At 39.6% G+C, this 18,774-nt stretch overlaps 1 protein-coding gene across 1 annotated transcript in view; it reads left to right on the forward strand.

Annotated features, from left to right (window-relative positions):
• PIGK (phosphatidylinositol glycan anchor biosynthesis class K) overlaps nucleotides 1-11,724 on the forward strand; it is a gene marked incomplete at its 5' end in the record, with an annotated part of 76,431 nt that extends 64,707 nt beyond the window's left edge. The window contains one exon of the mRNA XM_082483697.1: nucleotides 10,510-11,724. Coding sequence (XP_082339823.1) covers nucleotides 10,510-10,626 — 117 coding nt within the window. The 3' untranslated portion in view covers nucleotides 10,627-11,724. The remainder of the gene's footprint in view (nucleotides 1-10,509) is intronic.
• Nucleotides 11,725-18,774: the final 7,050 nt, after the last annotated feature.

Raw genomic sequence — 18,774 nt, forward strand, 5'->3', positions numbered from 1 at the left:
ATTCTGCTTTATCGCTTTTCCTGAGGCTGCTGAATGGCTTCTGTCAAGACCCACTTTCAGTTTCTCTTAACTCGTGCCATAGAGTGGTCTGATCCTTCCTTAGCTCTTCTCTCCCCAAAAGCTGTGAACGAGAACTACCTGACTAAAAGTAGAATATAATCATGCCGTTTTTGTGAGATGAGGCCTGGATAGGAGGGTCAGCATCCGTTCTGGCTGTTCAATTAGTTCTCCAGTTTACAGGTTTCTGCTGTTTTGTATTTGTGTCCCTGGAATAACAATGCCAAGAATAAGGAAGTAAAGCGTGGGCATGGATGTGTGTGTGGAGTGGAGGGAAAGGAGGGGATGCCATTAGATCCTTAGGCAAAGGGCAAAGTATTTCTTAGTCTTTATTCCTTATTTTATTGCTTAATACTGATTGCACTGGGCGTAGAAACATTAGCGTGTGTGTGTAAGCACGTGTAATTTGACTGTAAGACTAAATTCTTGACCTAGTTTGTGTTACCCATCACTAAATATGTGTGGGATCGGGACCTTTCTATATAAAGCAGATTACTGAAGTACGTTATAGTAGGTTGTCCAAGATGCAAGATTTAATTCCGTTTTCTGGTGTCAGTTCAGTGTTCTGTAACATTTTCATTTCTCTCATAACCTTGTACAGTTTTTATTAATCATTACTTTTTTATTGTTTACACATGAAAGCTTCTCTGATAGACAGTGTTTATTTAAATGGTATTTCAGTGAGTGCTAAAATTAGCAGTAACAGTTTTGCTAGGTTTTGTCTTCTATTATATTTCTTCTGAGCTTACCCAGCATAAAAAGGAGCTGTTACCAATAAGCTCACATTGATAAGTAAAAAATATAAATGTTACCAATCTTAGCTTGACATATTTTGCAGTGTTGTTTTGGAAGATACCTTTCTGAACGCTTCTCAGTTGGAGGCACTCAGCTCCAAATATATTCACACATTTATCCATTAGTGAGGTGTTATTGGTGACTTTTTTGTGTTAAGTTAATTATATTTTGTTTACCCTTCAATAGCATGCTGTGAGGAGCACGGCGATGTAACTCACAAGCTCTTGACAGGACTGATGAATGGCCAGAGATAGAGATATTGGCAGGCTGCTCTCTAGTGCTCTGTCTAGAATTGTTTTCCTAAATAATTCAGAGGGTTGAAATTTGATGAAATCATTTCCATTTGAAGAATGAATGGAAGGGGTAAATGAATGAGGACTCCAGTAATGGAGCAGTTGTGTTCATTCTGTCGGACAGACAAGACAGCATCCCCCATCGTGGGTCCTGCGCAAATTCTTTGCATGAGGTTGTGATTCAGCTTTGTGCAAGCGATTACTTCTGTAGTGAGTGGCTTTCTCGCTGGGAGTGCGGCACCCTGCCATAGCCAGCTCCCTCCTCCCCTCAGCCTCCCCCCAGGGTGAGAGACCCCGCACATTGACAGCTGTCTCCTCTGGCTCGGTGTTCCTGGAGAAGCCCGGCTCCGGCGCTGGGACTCTGTGAATTAATGAGTGATCACATATTTTCGGGAGGGAGTGCTTAATGCGAAAGACCATCTACAAATACATGGCTGACAAACAGATGATGACTAGTACTTACAGGAGACTGCGTGACAACATGACATCAGTAGGGCAGTAACCTGTGGTTAGTTTAGATGGTAGGCAGGAGAATTGCAGCTGGTTTGCCACTAGATAAGACTATCTGTGATTTTATCTTTTTTTAAAGACTTACCCTTTCAGAAAGATGTTGATACTGTACATATTACATGTGGTAGTCTGGTGGGGGGGTCTATACTCAGCTATGCTTGTTTGTTCTTCCAAAAAGATGGTCTTTGTTGAGCCCCCCATAGCATTCGACTGATGACCCTAGTGTCATGCAGATGTCAGGTGGGAACAGTGAATATTTATGATACCATAAATCTGCCATTCTCTCTTAATGGCAGCTGCCTACAAAAACTCTGTGCACTAATGGATCTGCTCTCTGTGACTCCTTGTTCTTTGACATACCGGCATTACAGAAATGGCTTTCTGGTGTAGGTGTAATTATGTGCAACCACTAAATGAGTGTCTGTACTACTGCTATGTCCATGTTTTATGGTCTGTTTTCGAGGTTGCATAGCAGCCAGAGTAGCCAAAAGTATTAGGCTGATATTTCAGAATAGTTCTTTTTTCGTTTTCGTTTTTTTTTCTGCTCGCATGGAGAGTATGTACAAAATAAACTTGGGTGAGAATGCTTGTTTGGCATATGAGTGCAAAACTACTGAATACAGCAATCACCTTTAACAGGTGGGTGGTGGCGGGGAACAAACCGATCTATCACCAGCTGTAATACATTGGTTTCTCACTGAAAATGAAAATGTTTTGCGATAAAAACACAGCCATATTTGATCTTGGTCAAATATGGAGCTCTTGCAGGCTCCTTTTGCCTCAGCCCTGCATCTCCCTCCATCCATTTTTTCATGCCTGCCTCTTAAATGTAATGCTGTTTTGAGTTGTGCAAGCTGGAGCTGGAAAATGTGGAGCTCTACTGCACACATGTATAATGTAGCGCACAGCTCAGGGCAAAGGAGGACTTTTAAAATTATAGTTGCAGAGATTTAAAAAATGAGCAGTAAAATTACGCGAATAAGGAATATTTATTTGGATTCCAGTTTCTTAAAATGTAGCTGTTGAGATATTTGATTAGATTTGGTGCTCAATATGGCATATTGAGTATAAGATCTAATGTTGTCTAACATCTGTTGTTAATACAGACTGCCACCTGGAAATAAATGAATAGATACTCATGGGATATCCAGGAAAAAAATGTGTGGTTAGAAGCATCACTACTACTTTGAAAGGAATAGCATAATAATTTATGAACATCATGGATTCTCCATATAAATAGAAACAACTTCGTTTGAATTTGAATGATCAAGATTATACTTCATAATGGAAGTTCTAAGGCATACAATTGATTTTATGAGATTAAGAAAAAAAAACCTGCCTCAGAGCATACTGATTTAAAAGCATTTGAATAGGCTCACCTTGTGGTCCAGAGGGGTGCTGTGGGGAATCCAAGGTAGATTTCCAAGGAAGAAGCGGGCGTGCTGTGCTCCTTGGAAAGGTTGAGGTGGGTGAGGCTGGTACTCATTTCATGCCTGACTGAGACGAGTGGAGCCATTCGCACACGCGCTGCCTCGTCTCTGCGGGGCTGAGAGGTTGGTTCTGGTTCTGCTCCCGCTGGCAGCGCGACATGGCATTTGTGTGAACATCATCTGCACCGGAGAAGACTTGGAGATAATCTTTTCCCAGGATGAAGTGAGCAGTGCATGCTGCTTGGCAAAACAGTGCTCTGAGACTAGCTTGACCCTATTTACACAATTGTATTTTTGTCAATACAAAATATCTTTGTCCCTCTAGCAGCCCCTACACACCCTTTGCACCTCCTTTGTTCTTTGCAGCTGCAGTTTCTGTCTGCTTAACCCAAAGTGCAGCAAGGGGGTTGCTTTTATATCTGATCGTTTTTGGAGGTCCTCTCCAGTGAGGTCTGCCTTGCTAGTGTGTATTTTTGTTGTTTTCTGACCCCCTCTAGTGTAAGCACCTCAGGAAGTTTACCTCCCCATTTGTGGCATGGCACTGTGTGCTGAATGCCTTTAGTCTTGTTTTTGCTAATAATCTTCTTCTTGTTTAAATTAATGAAATATAAACATATTGAAAAAGAAGGATGCTTCTCAAAGTAGCAGTGGCCAAGTTTTGAATATCAAGTCTCCTTAATTGAGCTGCTCATCCTCTATTTTTACACACTTTAGTCGGCACGAAGCTTTCTGTTTGCAAGTGTAAGTCATATATTTGCTCTGGACTTCAGTGCCCTTTTATGAAAAATCATGATCGTGCCTTCATGTAAGAGTATGAATTTGATTAAAATATAAAACCCCATTTGCTTAACATACCTTAAATAGATGTAGTTGGGTGGTTTTTTTTTCTAAGTGCAACTTTATATTGTGACTTTTTTCATCGCCACCCGAAAGCATACGTGAGTTCCATAACGTAACTCACTGGTGGCTCAGCAGGTGAGAGCTCAGCCCCGTGCCAGTCTGTCGAAGATAGGTAGGGATGGTTACTGCCGCCAGGGCAGGGCTGTGTGTGCTAGCTTTGGATGGAGCAAATCCCACACCTTGGTTTGGAGGCCCCCTCGTACAGGGCCTGCTGTGCTTGCCGGGCGGGCATTGTTCGTCTGAACGCTGGCTTGTCTGGGAATTAAACTGCACTGAGTCCCAGGTGCTGGGAAAGCTCCCTTTGATTGGAAAAAGTATATTATGTATTGTGTCACAGGTTGGAAGATTAATGGATAATTGTTTAACAACTAAAAGCACTTTAAAGTGCTATGTAACGCTGAGAGGTAACACTGAAAGTAGAGAATAATAAGTGAGCAGCCATTTTTGAAGTAGAGGTTCATTTCTAAAAAGCCCTTATATATTGCATATTTTAGAAGGAAATGAAAAACTAAAGCTTTCGTGGCAGTATTGTAGTTTATAGTATGGTGATTACACAGTTTTCAAAGTAAATATTTAAAATGCAGTTGTTGGCATCGATATGTTAATTTAGTTTAACTGCTGTTCTTCCCTGTATCCTTCATGAGTTTTTGTTGTTGATGAGTGAACTTTCTTCATTATTTTATTAATATCGGAGATATCAGTAATCATGGCACTGTGGTTAATAAGTACAAACTGGGAGATTAGACAAAAGTACTTTCAATTGTTTTGCAGATTAAGGGGCACCATTTATGTTGGAGTTCTTTTATGACTTTAATCTCGCTGTGGGCACAAAAGAGGATTAACCTACTACTAGATGGCTGGAATTATTTGATTTCCCCCACTCCCCTGTGAGGACCCCAAATCAAAACTGCAACTGATGAATTAGAAGTGCATACTTCCACTAAAAGCTTTGAGGACATAGTTAATGCTGTGATTTGCTTATGATACATGTAAATTAATTCTGAAATTAAACTTTGCTGTGTGCTTTGTCATAAGAATTGAGAGGATTACCCAGTTTGAAATTTTAAATTGCAAGTTATGGAATTGCTGTGGAGTGCCTCTAGGAAATACATAATGTGTTATTGGTGTAGTAGAATTTGGCTTTTCCAAGGATTTTCCTTGTCCATCAGTTTGAGGTCATTGTTTGTTTGCTGAGACGAGAAGCAGGCAGGTTGTTCCAGTTTTGGACCCGAGGTTGGCTTTGGATTTCAAAGACCTGTTTTGAAATGTGGATCTTTATTTCAATAATGGTCTTTAACACAGACCCTAACATAAAATTAAGTATCTAGAGAAACAGGAAAGAAAACCTTTAGTATTGCAATGGAAGAAATAGAAATGTTCATTTAAGTAGAAAATGACTAAGAAGAAAACTTGAAAATTTACGCCCCAAAAGACATAAAATTCACCCCAATGATCTAATAACGAAGGCGAGCACTGCACAGACAGGCAGCAGGTGTGCTTCGCTTCCCTGCGGGCGCTTGCTGACCCCCAAGGCTGGTAGAGGCTGACCCCCAAGGCTGGTAGAGGTGAATTCCCCATAGGGGTGTGCGCAGGGTTCCCCCCAGTGCCGTAGCTGCTGCTGCTGCCTGCCAGGAAGCCGCGGGGTCCTGGGTGGTGTTTTATACCACGTGTGCTGCAATAAATAGGCCAGAAGTGGGTCTAGGGCACTCCGCGCCGAAACTGCAGAGAGAATCAAGCAGGGATTAATTTGAAATACGGTAGCAGCCACTTTAATGGACTCATTGGAACACAGCACTTCTAATGTTTTATTTTTGTGCAGTTACATATGGCTGTTACGCACTCCTGGTACAAACACACACCATCTGCCTCAGGTTGGGGAGAACATCCCCCATGGCACGGATGATGTGCACATTCATTTTTAAGGTTTTTCCCACTTTCCTAAAGCCCTGTTAGGAATAAATTGCTGGAGGAAACTGAAGAATTTGCGTATCCCTTTTCCATTTGGGAATTACTGCAGTCCTGACTATTATACTGTGTGCACTGCTTTCTCTACTGCTACCGTCCCAGTGCGGATTCCAAGTTTAACCCAAAGCTTTCTGTATTGATATTTTTGTCCTTATTGAGGACACTAATGCAAAGGGAGTTCTGCTGGAAGAGGACTGTAGGGTTGGATTATAATGATATTAAACACAGCATTTTCCACGTGAAATGTTAATACACGATATTTTAAATCTTATTTCTGTTCTGATGTAACATTTTAAAAATAAACTATTCTTAATCTAGTTACCACTTGAACTCTAATACTTTTGTATTATTTTTTTGCATAAAACTAATTTCAATTGGAGTAACAAGTATTGCATGTTTTATGAAACATCTTCATTGGAAGTCTTGGATACTTTCCATTTGGGTCTCTACAGACCCATCCGGTTTGAAAATACACTGTTTTATCCTCTCCTTAATTACAGTACTTGGAGCAACTCTACGTTAACTGTTTTTAAGTTCCACCGGATAATGAGAGTACCAGAACTAGAGAGTGTACAACAGAAAACTGTTCACAGGAGGAAGCTTGCTGTTGCTTAGCTACCTATCTTTTTAATTTGGAATCTCCAGCAATTCGATAATGACTAGCCCTTAAGCTGCTAAATGCATTTGTTCGTGACACATTGTACCATTTCATATGTGCATTTCACCTATGTGTTACTGCTATTATTGTAGGGCTAAAGAGGGCGTTTATAATGGGGTTGTATTGTGGCGGAGATCACAAAACCGAAATATGTCGGTTACATAAGCAGTACTTGGTACGGGAAGTTCTTTGGTGGCTGATACAACAATGCAATTCAGAATAACTTGAGCCAAAAGAGCTGCTGCCTCTGCGCCTCCAGATCAGTCCCAAATATGAGAAAGTTATACATAATTTGTAAGTACTGCAACCAATCTGTAGTCTTTTAATGGTATGCATTCTCACATCAATTTAGGCATAATAAAGATACATAATTAATTGCAAATTAAAACGCTGCAACACTTAACATTTTTTGTCCGTTTAGCATTTTCTTATAAGTGAGAAAATGCCTGACTTTCAAAAATTGCCCAACTTTCGCAGAAATTTGTTGGAATAAGACCCTGAACTAGGCAATATTCGTAGGATAAATAGTGATGGGTTTTTTTTTTTAGGAATCTGGGAAAAACTTTGTGTTCAGTAATACTTTCTGATCAGTCCTAAAATTGATGTAAAGGGGCAGTTTATCTAGAGATTGCTTATGGCCACAGAACTGGTATAAGCACAGAAAGAAATTCTCTCTTTCCTAAACCTTTTTCCAGTACGTGGATCTAAAAAGGAAACTTTTTTATTTGCTATTAAAGTGATTCTTTCTTTCTTCCGCAGTTTTTCCCCTTAGGAGAGATCTCTCTGGCTGTTCCCTGACTGGTTGCACAAAATAGTCAAAGCAGCTTCTGCAGCAATACAGTTGAGGCTCACGTATGTTTGTAGAAGGGCATCCCGCCTTGGCCTCTGACTTCATGACGCAAGGCTGCTGGCGTAGCTGTGACAGCTCTGAGGGATGCCGCGCTTCCTCGCTGACATAGGTATGCCGGCAGTGCTTGTGGTAGTGACACAGCTGTGCCAAGGGGAAGGAATTGTTAGGTCTGCCATTACAACGGTGCGGGCTGAAAGCGCTCTGCCAGCCTGTGTTACAAGTACAATTTGCTGGCATAATTCATGGAAGCAGCGACTCCATCTTACATGTAGACGGGTTTGATTCGCAGGCGCAAAATGCAGCTCTTTGTAAAGGAACATCAGTGCTGTTTGCCGCTTACCTGGCGTGCCCAGCTGGACAAAGATTGGTTATTGAAGTTTTCTATGTTATATTTGTTATGATTTTGGAAGGATGAACTTGTCAATTTGAAAGCTAATTAGATTTTTAGTTCAGTGACGCAAACTTTCTTGGGAATCTATGATCAAGTTAATATAAAGAAAATGATGTATTTTGGCTCTTACAGATATACATTGTAGGTTTAAACATGAATCTGTGTAATCCTGGTTTAGGTATTTGTAAGGTTTTTTCCCTAGTGGAAAATACTGGCATATTTCAATGTCATTTTGTGCTCAATTAACCTCACTATTGACTTACAGATGTACAATAGAATTGCATCTCTTTTCCCTGTTATTGAGCTTTAATATGTATTTGTGGATCTCAGTTTCTGGGTCTGTAAATCTTTCTCATTAAGGTAATTTATTTTTAAGTTTACAAAGTATGTCGCTCTTGTATAGCCTCATATGTATTTTTTGTTGTGCCTTTATGTTGTTAATCCTTCATGCTTTAACATTGCATCCCAGGGCTTTAAACTGCCTATACATATGTCCTTGCTTTCCCAGCGCGGAGCCATTGCTGCACTGGCCTCCGTTTGCTTGCGGAATTCCGTGGAGGCTTCAGTACACGGGATGACAAAATGTAAAACCATACTCATAGATCACCTTATAAATATTTATTCATATAAATTCTTTAAAGAAATTAAATTACGTGTTCTATACAAAATAGGAGAGAGAGGCTTTTAGTGTCACTGACTGCAAATTGAAGTCATTTGTCTAGAAGGGTCAGGTGCCACTTTGCGGTAAGGAATTTGTCTGAGATCCAAGAAAGAAAAGATTGATAGTACAAAGAGATTGATGAAACGGGCACTGCAATATGCATACGAAGTTACGGGTTAATTAGGAGGATCTAAACAGGAAAGTTCCTTTGTGTGGAGAAGTGTCGTGTGCTGTTACTTTCAGAAGCGAGGTGTGCTGGCAGCCTTTTTGAACATGCAGAGTTGATTTTCTGAGATGTTTATGTGGAGATGTGTGGTTGCGAGTATCGGCGAGGTGGCAGATTACCAAGAGCACGTACGCTGCAGCTGATGAGTGCTTCTTAGGAAATTGAGTGGTTTGCATACATAGACACCATCTCTGCTCCTGTCTTTTTGCTTTTTGTTGTTGTTGATGTAAATTATAATGCTGGTGCTGTGATTCCGGTATCGGAGTAAAATCATTAATATTTCAGAATGCCAGGTTCTTCAGGTGTATCAGGTGACATGGCTATTTGTTATACTTTTTAATTACAAGCATGGTGCTTAGAGAAAAATCCTAAAGCTACAACTATGTAGCTTAGAAAATGAGAGCTGAGCAATCAACAAACATTGTTTTCTTGTTGATAGGAAAGCTGTTTTGAAAGAACAGACGCTCCAAACTGTTCCTTCTTGCATTAAAGTTCAGCAGCCACCTGGTACATTTAGTGGAGAACAACAAGCTTCTGTATGCAGATTCATGCATAAATTGAAACAGTACCATCTTTTGCAATAGTTACTCACACGGCAGAAAGAAAATTTTAAATTTGACTTAAATGCAGAAATCCCCAAATACTGTCTGTGCCCCTTGTGTCTTGTCCTATACAAGGACAAAATAGTGCAGATCTTTCAATGAGGCAGGAATAAAAAGCTCAACAAGCACTTCAGTATTTATTATTGTAATAGTAAATCATCTCCGTCTGCCTAGAAGATCTGTAAAACATACCTGCCGAGGGCAAGAGTAGGCACAGGCACGACAGACTGAGTTATACTTTTAAATACTGTGATTCTGATATTTTTATTATGATATTCTTAACTAAAATTTTGCGTTCATATAGCTTCACCTTATTCTTAGCCTCAGAGAGACAGATCTTGGGACACATAGCAGCTCTTATCTTCTACAATCCATTTCTCATTGAATATGGAGTGTCTGAAATTTTTTTAAATAGGAGGAGGAAGAGGACAGACAAGTTTTATCTTGTCTTACTGCTAAGTGTGAGATAGAAAAGGCCTTAACAAATTGTGGTGTATTGCTTTTTCACTGAAGATGGGAAAAATTGTTGAAGGGACAGCTATTTGAATCGCAGAATGTATTTCTACATTAAAGAAAGGCAGTTAGACTCTATGAGGCCCCTGGGAAATGTGATTGACGTTAAAAACAATCCTATTTTGTTTTACGATATTCCTGTAATAATGAATGTTAGCTTCTTATGTGGTTAGATATCTGTTTATTCACATAATTCTGAGTACAAAAGGAGCTGTAGAAAACATTCTAGGTACTGGAAAAACAACACTGTCTTTTCTTTTTTACATTTTTACTTGTAGGACCTGTTTTCCATACTTGTAGCTTTTTTCTCTTATGTTAACATGAGACCAGATATGAGAAATTCTGTCCAAACAAATGAGTTTGAACGTGTCCCACAATGCTGACACGCACTGTCAAAGTGGTGTCGCAGGCGCAGTTCTAGTGGCCTTTTTGTGGTACTTAACCTCCCTGCTTGAGTGGCAGCTCACCTCCCGCCAGCCTTTCCACCACATCAAGAAGAAAGATACTTCTACTTTATAAAGAAATACAGCTTATTGGTGTTTTTCTCTACTGCAAGGATTATTATTTTTTTTTTGCACTTGATAGACATAGTGCCTGTTTAATGTGAAATTCTTTGGTTTTCTGTTTGTTTATTCTTTTTTTTTTTTTCTTTTTTCAGAAACCAAAACAAAAGGACTGGCATCCTCCTGGAGGATTTATTTTAGGACTCTGGGCATTGATCATCATGGTTTTCTTCAAAACATATGGAATCAAGCACATGAAACACATCTTCTGAATTTGAGCAAGGAAGATGATTGCATTGACTGCTACTGCGGAGTCCTTGGGGTCATCTGAGTGCTCTGTATGTGTATTATGGTTGTAGTGAAAAAACAGTGTTGAGCTCTCGCTTCTAAAGGGTCTTTTGAAGTCATCTCTTCTGCCTCCTTTTCTGAAAATAGTCTAACAAATGGTTTTAATGTTAGAGGTTTGGTTTGTTGTTTTTTTTTTTTACTTTGTCCTGTTTTAAACATATTTTAATACTTTTCTGAGCAGTTTTTCTTCCTGGTTAAATTTGGAAAAAAAGGAGGGACCTAAACACAGTAACAGAATTTCTGAGGTTGATTGTGAATTGTAAATGGGCAAATTCTTTCCCCCATACTTCAAAGTAAATCTTAGAAATAGTCAGCCTGTCACTAAAGAGCTAGACATTGTGCAGAACATTATTTAAGACGTCATTTTATCAATAAAAACTTAAGCCACTTTGCAGACTTTGGCATGACGTATTGAAAGCTTTTTCACAAAAATAAAAATACTCTAGAAAATATGGATTTTCTTTCCTTATTCTTTTTTCTTCCCTGTTAAATACAAGCCTTATATCAGTCCTTTCACCCTAGGCAGTTTTGAGTCTAGGATTCTATGAGTTGGTGAAAGTGAAACAAAAATATATGATGACCTCACTGAATCTACTTCAAAAAAAGTGAAACTACGACTTCACCGTGTCCATTAGGAACCCTTCATAGGTGGTATATTTTCACTCCATACAATTTGGAGTTGGATGCTTTCAGGATTTTCAATGCACTGGATTTTTGCATAGAAGAAAATAGACTCTGGCATTAGGAAGAAAAATGTTACAAATTGTACTATTGTATTCTGTAGTTTCTGAGCCCTTAGAAAATGAGCTTTATTCCCTAGGTTTTGTAAATTCTCTTTTGGCATATTGAATTGTAATTCTTGGACATTTACTGATGAATGTACGCTAAAAGGGTTTTGGCTGTATATTGGTGAATAGAAGAGCAGGTTTGTGCGTGTATAGACACAAGTCTGTCAGGAAGGAGAAGCTTTTGCGGTATGCTTTTGGAACCTGTTCTCTAGCTTAATCATAATAAAGTTTACACAATGCGTACTTGGTGTAAATGCTAGATATGTATCAAAGTTATTAGGAATTATTTGTAATCACACATAATATCAGAGCCAATATCTTTTTTTCTTAGAATATGGTATTAAGCATTTTCATATTGTACAGAACATACAAATCGGAGTGCTTAAACATTTTTATTGTCCTTTTTTCTTCTCTTTCAGATTGATTGTGGCATCCGGTTAGGGGTAGCGAACTTGTCAGAGAGCCGTGTGTATGCACTGACTGGGAGGGCTGCAGAGAAGGCAGCCATTGAGGCTTCCAGATGTTTCTAAGGGCTGATGCCAGAGAACAATCAAAAGAACAGTGTAGTACATCTCTTGAGTATTAAAACCTTATTTTTTTCTCCATACATCTTCTAGTCTTGGAGAGGATAAGTGCAGAATGATCCATTATCAGGAGGCAGACACTTGCCTGCTACACTTCTACCTCTCTATAAAAGTTCTGGTACTGAGAACTTTGTTGTGCTTTTTGGTGAACAGTAGGAATTGTTTTCAGTAGCATGTGCTAAGCACCAGGAATAGGTTTAATCTGTATTTAAAACAAAAGCAGTCCTACACCACTGTCCTTGTATTTCTGTAAACTGATACTCTGTGATAAATAATACTAGAAATTTCTTCCCAGTTTGCTGATGAGACGTTTTTCTATAACTGATGCTGAGGTATCCCCTGCCAACAACAGCACAAGGTACTGTGAAAGGTGAAAGCTCTGTTTGCTGATGGTGGAGAGGGAGGAGTTGAATGGGTCTGAGCAGCGTTCCTAGTGCTGGATCTCTGGATCTCTTCACAGCGTGATGGAGTTTGGGGTTGTTTTTTTGGATAGCATCCTTCATAAGCAATGACTTTGTATCCAAAATCTGATACAACAGTGACTTCTTAAAATGACAACACCCGCCCCCCTCTTCCCCCCCACCCCAGCCAGCTATTTCTAATGCAACAATCAGAACTAAGATCTGTTGTGGACAGACTGTATAAAAATGCAGAGAGACACTATAGAAATGTGTGGACACAGTATAGAAATGAATCCTACAGAATTTCTTAAAGGATTTGCTTAGCTTTCACTTTTTAATCCAGCCTTTGATACTCTTCTTCAATTATAATGAACATTTTTAATCAAATATTTATTTTATAGGCAAATTTTGTCACACTTCAAGAAGTGGCTAAAGTGAAGTTGATAGAGCTTTGTGCCTTGCTTCAATTGCAATTACACTTATTCAGATTCCTCAGGCCTTATTCAATTTTTCTCTTTTCCTCTTTCAGCCACCTTTTGCAGGAAGTGATAGATAGAAACATCTACAGAACTCAGCTGAATTTTGCAAGTAGCAGAAGATACCAAAGATGTTGTCTTTTTAAAAAGCTTATCTGCTTGGGGGAAAGGAGGCAATTAGGTGGATTATTAAAATGCAATTTATGAATAGAAGCACTCAGTAAGTGTGCCTGTGAAGGCGATTAATTTGAAGTGAGAACAACAATTTGACTGGAATGCAGCAAACTACGCTTTGGGCCTTCCTAACATTTTTATATGCGCAAAGCGAGGAGTTGAAATAGATTGTTCTCAGAGTCACCATAAAGTTGCCTGTGCTACACTTGTGAGACGGTATTTTCTATGCTGTGATAACTTTTATTCCTTGAATAGTTATAGTCTGGAAGCAGGTATAGAAATGTTACAGAATTGTCTGTCAGTGTGTTTGTATATTTATTTATTTAAAGTTTTATTAATCTTTTCGTTTTCCCTGAGAGCCCTTCAAGCTCCGTTTGGGATGTGGGCTCTGGGAACCAGCCAGGTCGTTCTCACTCACGAACCGTTCGTGGTGTTCATGCCAAACAATGCGCTTGTGCAGTATAGGCGCTTCCTCTGTTGTGCACGGATTATCTTTTTAATGGAATCCAGAAAACAAGCCAGATGGCAGTTTCTTGATGTTTCTTTGCATAGAAACTTCTAGAGCAGGATTAAATTTCAGCATTTTGTGAGTTCGATAGATCTGTGAACCAAGCATGCCCGTGCTTGCAAGATTTTGTTCGTTCGTGTCCGCACCCTGTATTATGTAACTGCATTGACAGGTCTTGCCGTGGCTTTCATAGACATTGTTTGGAATACTCACGGATTATAAAAATATGAGTTGTTTCATTTCAGTTTTTCAGCTCTCTTTCGGGATCCCGTATTGAAATGCATTACTATTACTGAACTGAAGAAAAGGTAAGTTAACAGTAGGGTTATACTCTCATACAGCTGCTCTCATGTCTCTGCACTTCATTTGATTTCTGAACTGTCTATGAAATACTGTATATATTGGAGAACGCTGTTCTGTGTGACCATGCCCAAACGTTTACACAAATGTATGACTCTAAGCTGCACTTCTGTAACAGACTGAAAAGTGAGATCAGTGAAAATCAGTGAAGAAGCCTGAGCAGTGATGAGGCAATCAGTGTTTCATTGGTCTATGCCAGCTAAATCTTTTTACATTTATGTGACTGTCACCATGAAATGCTGTCGTCGTGGTATAAGCAAAGATCGTAGACTGTTCAAAAGTCTTTATCTTCACAAGTACCGTTAGTGCTAGTGTTTCTCTTCTAGAGAGTGAACTCTTCTTTTCTTTTTTTTTTTTTTTTTTCTGTCAGTTGTTTTTTTCCCTGTAAAAGCTGATCTCCATTACTGATTACAGAAAAGTAAATGTGATCCGGTTCTAATTCCTGAGTGTCTGCAAATTGAGCCCGTTTCCATCTCTTGTTTCAGCAGTCAGTGATTTCCATCCTCTGGCACCACATCCATGAAACACAGCAGAAGCGAATGGATCTTGTGGTCTAATGTGCATTCAGATGGGCATCATTGTGTGCTAAATCAGGGCTGAGTTGCGCATAGTAATAGATCAGTGATTTATGACGGAGCAAAGACCACATTCAGCTGTGAATTTATCATGGGTGGAGAGGATTTTCAGAGTGATGAGGGCAGGGAGGTGTTATGCTGTATTCCTCAACGTGTAAGAGAGATTTGAAGGACTAACTGTCCCACCGAGGCAGACAAGCGAAGTCTGCAGCCCTGGCAATCCTGATACCAACAGCACATCATGCAAGTTTTTTTTGAAGCTTGAGAGCTGCTTCTTTCTCCTCTCCGATGGATGCTTAGAGGGAAGGAATAAAAAGAAGTTTCTGGTGTGAAGACATCCAAAAACCGAGCTAATTACCCCTTCAGTATAGATGGGGAAATGAGGTGCTGCCAGCTGCTGGTAAATGGTTATATTTGATCCAGTACTTTGTTGTGTTGTGAACTGAAAAGCTTCTAGACATTCGGGATTATTTGGACTTGATAAAAAATAGATGAAGTGGAAGGCAATTCATGAAGTGGGAATATGGTGTATTTCACAGAGTCTGCAGCATTTGGAGAGATGACAACCTTTGTATGTGGGTACCATTTGGGGACAAGTATCGGGGGTGTCAGAAACCTCGTTCTCCGGGTGTACAGATCTTCCAGCTCTGTGTCACAAAGCTGTGTGTGACCTGGTAGAATTGTATCGTGCTTCCAGACTAACTTACCTTTGGGCTGAGGACAAGCATAAAATATTTCACCCTAGAGACTAATCTATCCATAAAGTTATGAACTAGAGGAAATAGCAGTGTATCTAATGACAGTGTCTTCTTAACCATCACTTCAATGCTTCTGTACAATAATGAGGATAATAGTTTTTGCATTTTTAAGTGGTGAAAGGCAAATTTAAAAAACGAAACAAAACACAACAGAGAAATGTGTTTCTCATGGAAGATAATATACTCTGCTGCATGCACTCTGCTATTATTTCTGCTTTCCCTCTTTCCGTGAACTTTTAAAATAATATGCTGTAGGGAAGCGCATCTTGAAAGCGTTGGTGTTTTATGATGAAAACTTGTATATGCTGCATAACATACTCTGAAATCAGCATTTCATTGCACTAATTTCACTTGCAAGTTCTTTAAAATGAGTTACTTCTTCTCCCTTAATGAGGATTTCTGCCTGATTTAGTGATTAAATTTATAGTGTTTAAGGTTTCAGTTCAAAGTTTATGAAGATGTACATCTGTTAATGTTTGATTGTGCTGTGTCTTCTTCCCCATGCAAATTTTAGATTTAACCCTTTTTTTCTTTATTTCTTTCTTTAATGTACGTGCACAAAGAACACTGAAGCCTTGTCCACAACTACCAGAAGCAGACTGTTTCGATAGTGTAACAGCAGTGCTGGCAAAGCTCTGCCACAGATGCTGTTTCTTACAAAGTGACTTTTTTCACGCTGCTGACCACTATGTAGGTTTGGTGAGGCAGCGCTGTAGGGACCAGGCAGCCGGGCTGTGGGTTATTTGGGAGATTCGTGGTGTGTCCTGACTAGTCCCTGTGTCAAAGTTGACTAATCTGAAATAGCGAATGTATTTCCTTTCTTGCCTGCAACGGGACTTGCTGGAACAATGCTGTCATATATTAAACGCTTGGCTAGGCCCACTGGGTTTGCACGTAGCGGACATTTTAAGCTTAGGCTCTGTCCTTCATGCCCAGTTCCAGTATAACGGTCACTTACTTCCTTTGCCAAATGCTTTGATATTTACCAATGAAGATACTGCTGACTGGGTTTTGTGAAGTTACTCTTTCTGTACTGGTTTTCGAGGTTGTTTGTAGCTCAAAATTTTACAGCTCAGATTGCGATGATTTTAGGGTCCCCTTAGTTCCCTTGGTCTTTATAATGCAAGTGGAATGGCAAACAGGGCCATCAGTATGTCATTGCAATGTATGTTTGTATTTTGTACAGTTGTTTTATGTACCCTTGGCTGCACTAGTCCCTGTCTTTGCCTTTTTTTTTTTTTTTTTTTTTTTATGTGTGTATTGGTTTTCAGCACTTGCTTTTGCAGCTCATTTCTGTATAGTTGCTCCTTCTCTGCAGTATCATTTGCAATGGACTGACCAGGAATAGCTTTTTAGTGTTTCATGTAATGCTTGTCTACAGATGTAGCCATATTAAAAAAAAATAAAATAATAATGCTGTAGTGGGAAGTGTTCTAATTTTGTCCAACACAAATGAACAGTCCCACTGAATACCAGTAACCTCTTTCAATTTTGGCTGTGTGCGCAGCTTGGTTACAGCAAGGATGCGGTGGGGGGAAGCATATCCTCATAGGTTATAAATCTGTTCACTTCTTCTGCCTTTTTTGGTAAAACATAATCCAAACTAAAGCTCTTACCTTAAACTCAGCCACACCTAACGGTTCCCTTCAGAACTTCCTTCACTTTGCTATTGACAGACGTGCATCACGCTGTGTGTTTGGATCCTAACCAGTAGGCTCCAACTCATCTGATAGCCAAAGGGAAGTCAGCAAAGTCCTAAAACCTTATACTTTGCTAAATATGCATTATTCCCTTTATCTTCCCTGTACTTCAGGAAGTATCTAGTGTCCTAAAAAGCTACTGATGTTATCTTAACAGTTGTCTGGGTTGTGTAAGGAAGCTGACAGATTTAAATGTCACTAGGCATCTCCTGAAGGAGATAAACCTGTTGTGAGAAACCGAATTATTAAGATGACTTTCCTTGGCTGTTAAAAAGGGTCCAGTCTTGCTCTCCATCTGAGCTATGTGCTTTGACGTTGCTTTCAGTAAAATGAAAATGCAGTTACTGTTGTTGGATCCTGTGGCTGCCTGGCACATTGTGAGTATGGCAAGATTGGGCTTTCGGGTACAAGTTGTTGTTCATTGGATGCAATTTTTTTTTCTTATTTTTTATTTATTTGTTTATTTAGACAGTCTATCCTCTGTATCCTGTGCCTAGGAGCGACCTATGGTAGATGTTGAGGGAAGAGCACAGAGAAGCAGAGAAAATGTATTGAGACATTTTCCTGTGGAATTCTGCTAGAAACCTTAAGCTGAAGATGTATCCTCTTTGCCTTATTTCCTATGTTCAGGTGGGTTCCATGGGTGAAGATCTTCTCTTTTATCTGTAGCTTCTTTGGAAGCCTTAGAAGAGACACCTTGCAAAACTAGTTGTGTGTTCATCACCTGGATCTTCTTGTCCACTTGCTTCAGAGAACTTTGAAGAACTCTCAACAGATTTGCAAGGCATGACTTTTCTTACAAAAGCTGCATTACATCTTAGCCAATGTATCTTCTTGATTGATGACTGCCGATTTTGTTACAGTTTTCCATCCATTCGTCTGGGTCGCTGGGGTGGTTTGTAGTTTCCTGTCTTTTCTGTCTTTCTGACAACTGCTGGTCAAAGTACTCCACAGTGAACACTATATGTTGATCATCTGCTGAGTAGTTTCTCTGGCTCAGCCTGCTGTTCAACGACAGACAACACAAAGAAATGTCTCCCTTTTCTGCTGGCAGTGCAAGAGTGTGTCCTGTGGCAGCTGTGTGCTCTCTTGCCGGCACCCCTGGGAAGGTGCCGCAGAAGGGAAGGAGATGCTGGGTCACGACCTGTTTCTGCACGTCTGCATTTGCCGTGAAGCCTGTTTTACAGTCAGCCGCGGTAAAAGTCATCATCTGTTTCCACTGTGATGCTGAAACTCTGTCCTCACAGTGGTCAAAGGGTATCATTTGACATTTCACGTTTTGTTGTAATTTTCAGTATAGAAAACATTTAACAATCTAGTGGGTTTAACAGTATTTAGCATAAGCAGAGCCATTTTACAGCCAGTTTATAAAACATCCTTTGAGTTTTATACTTTGCTACTTCAGTACGGAGAAATTTTCACCACCCTTAGACTCTTGCCCTTTCATATATCCTTGTTTGTTTTTTTTTTTTTTTTTTAAAGGAGACTGTCCTTAATTTTTTTTTTCTTCTCTTCGTTTCTCCTTATAAAATCTTACATTTGTGAGATGCAAGGTGTGCTTTTGCAGTAGGCAGCCGGAACTCAAAGTGATCGGTGTTAACCGACACACCAGAAAAGGTGAAGTATTGATACCTGTAAGGTTTCTGTACTTTCTTATCTTTTGCACTACGTTTTCTTACCTTAAAAGTACTCTTTCACTGTTTAGCTGTTTCTTTATGTTTTTTAATCCCTAAGCTAGGTTTTTAGTT

Source organism: Vanellus vanellus (assembly GCF_965231255.1).
Source record: "Vanellus vanellus genome assembly, chromosome: 5".
Lineage (NCBI taxonomy): Eukaryota > Metazoa > Chordata > Aves > Charadriiformes > Charadriidae > Vanellus > Vanellus vanellus.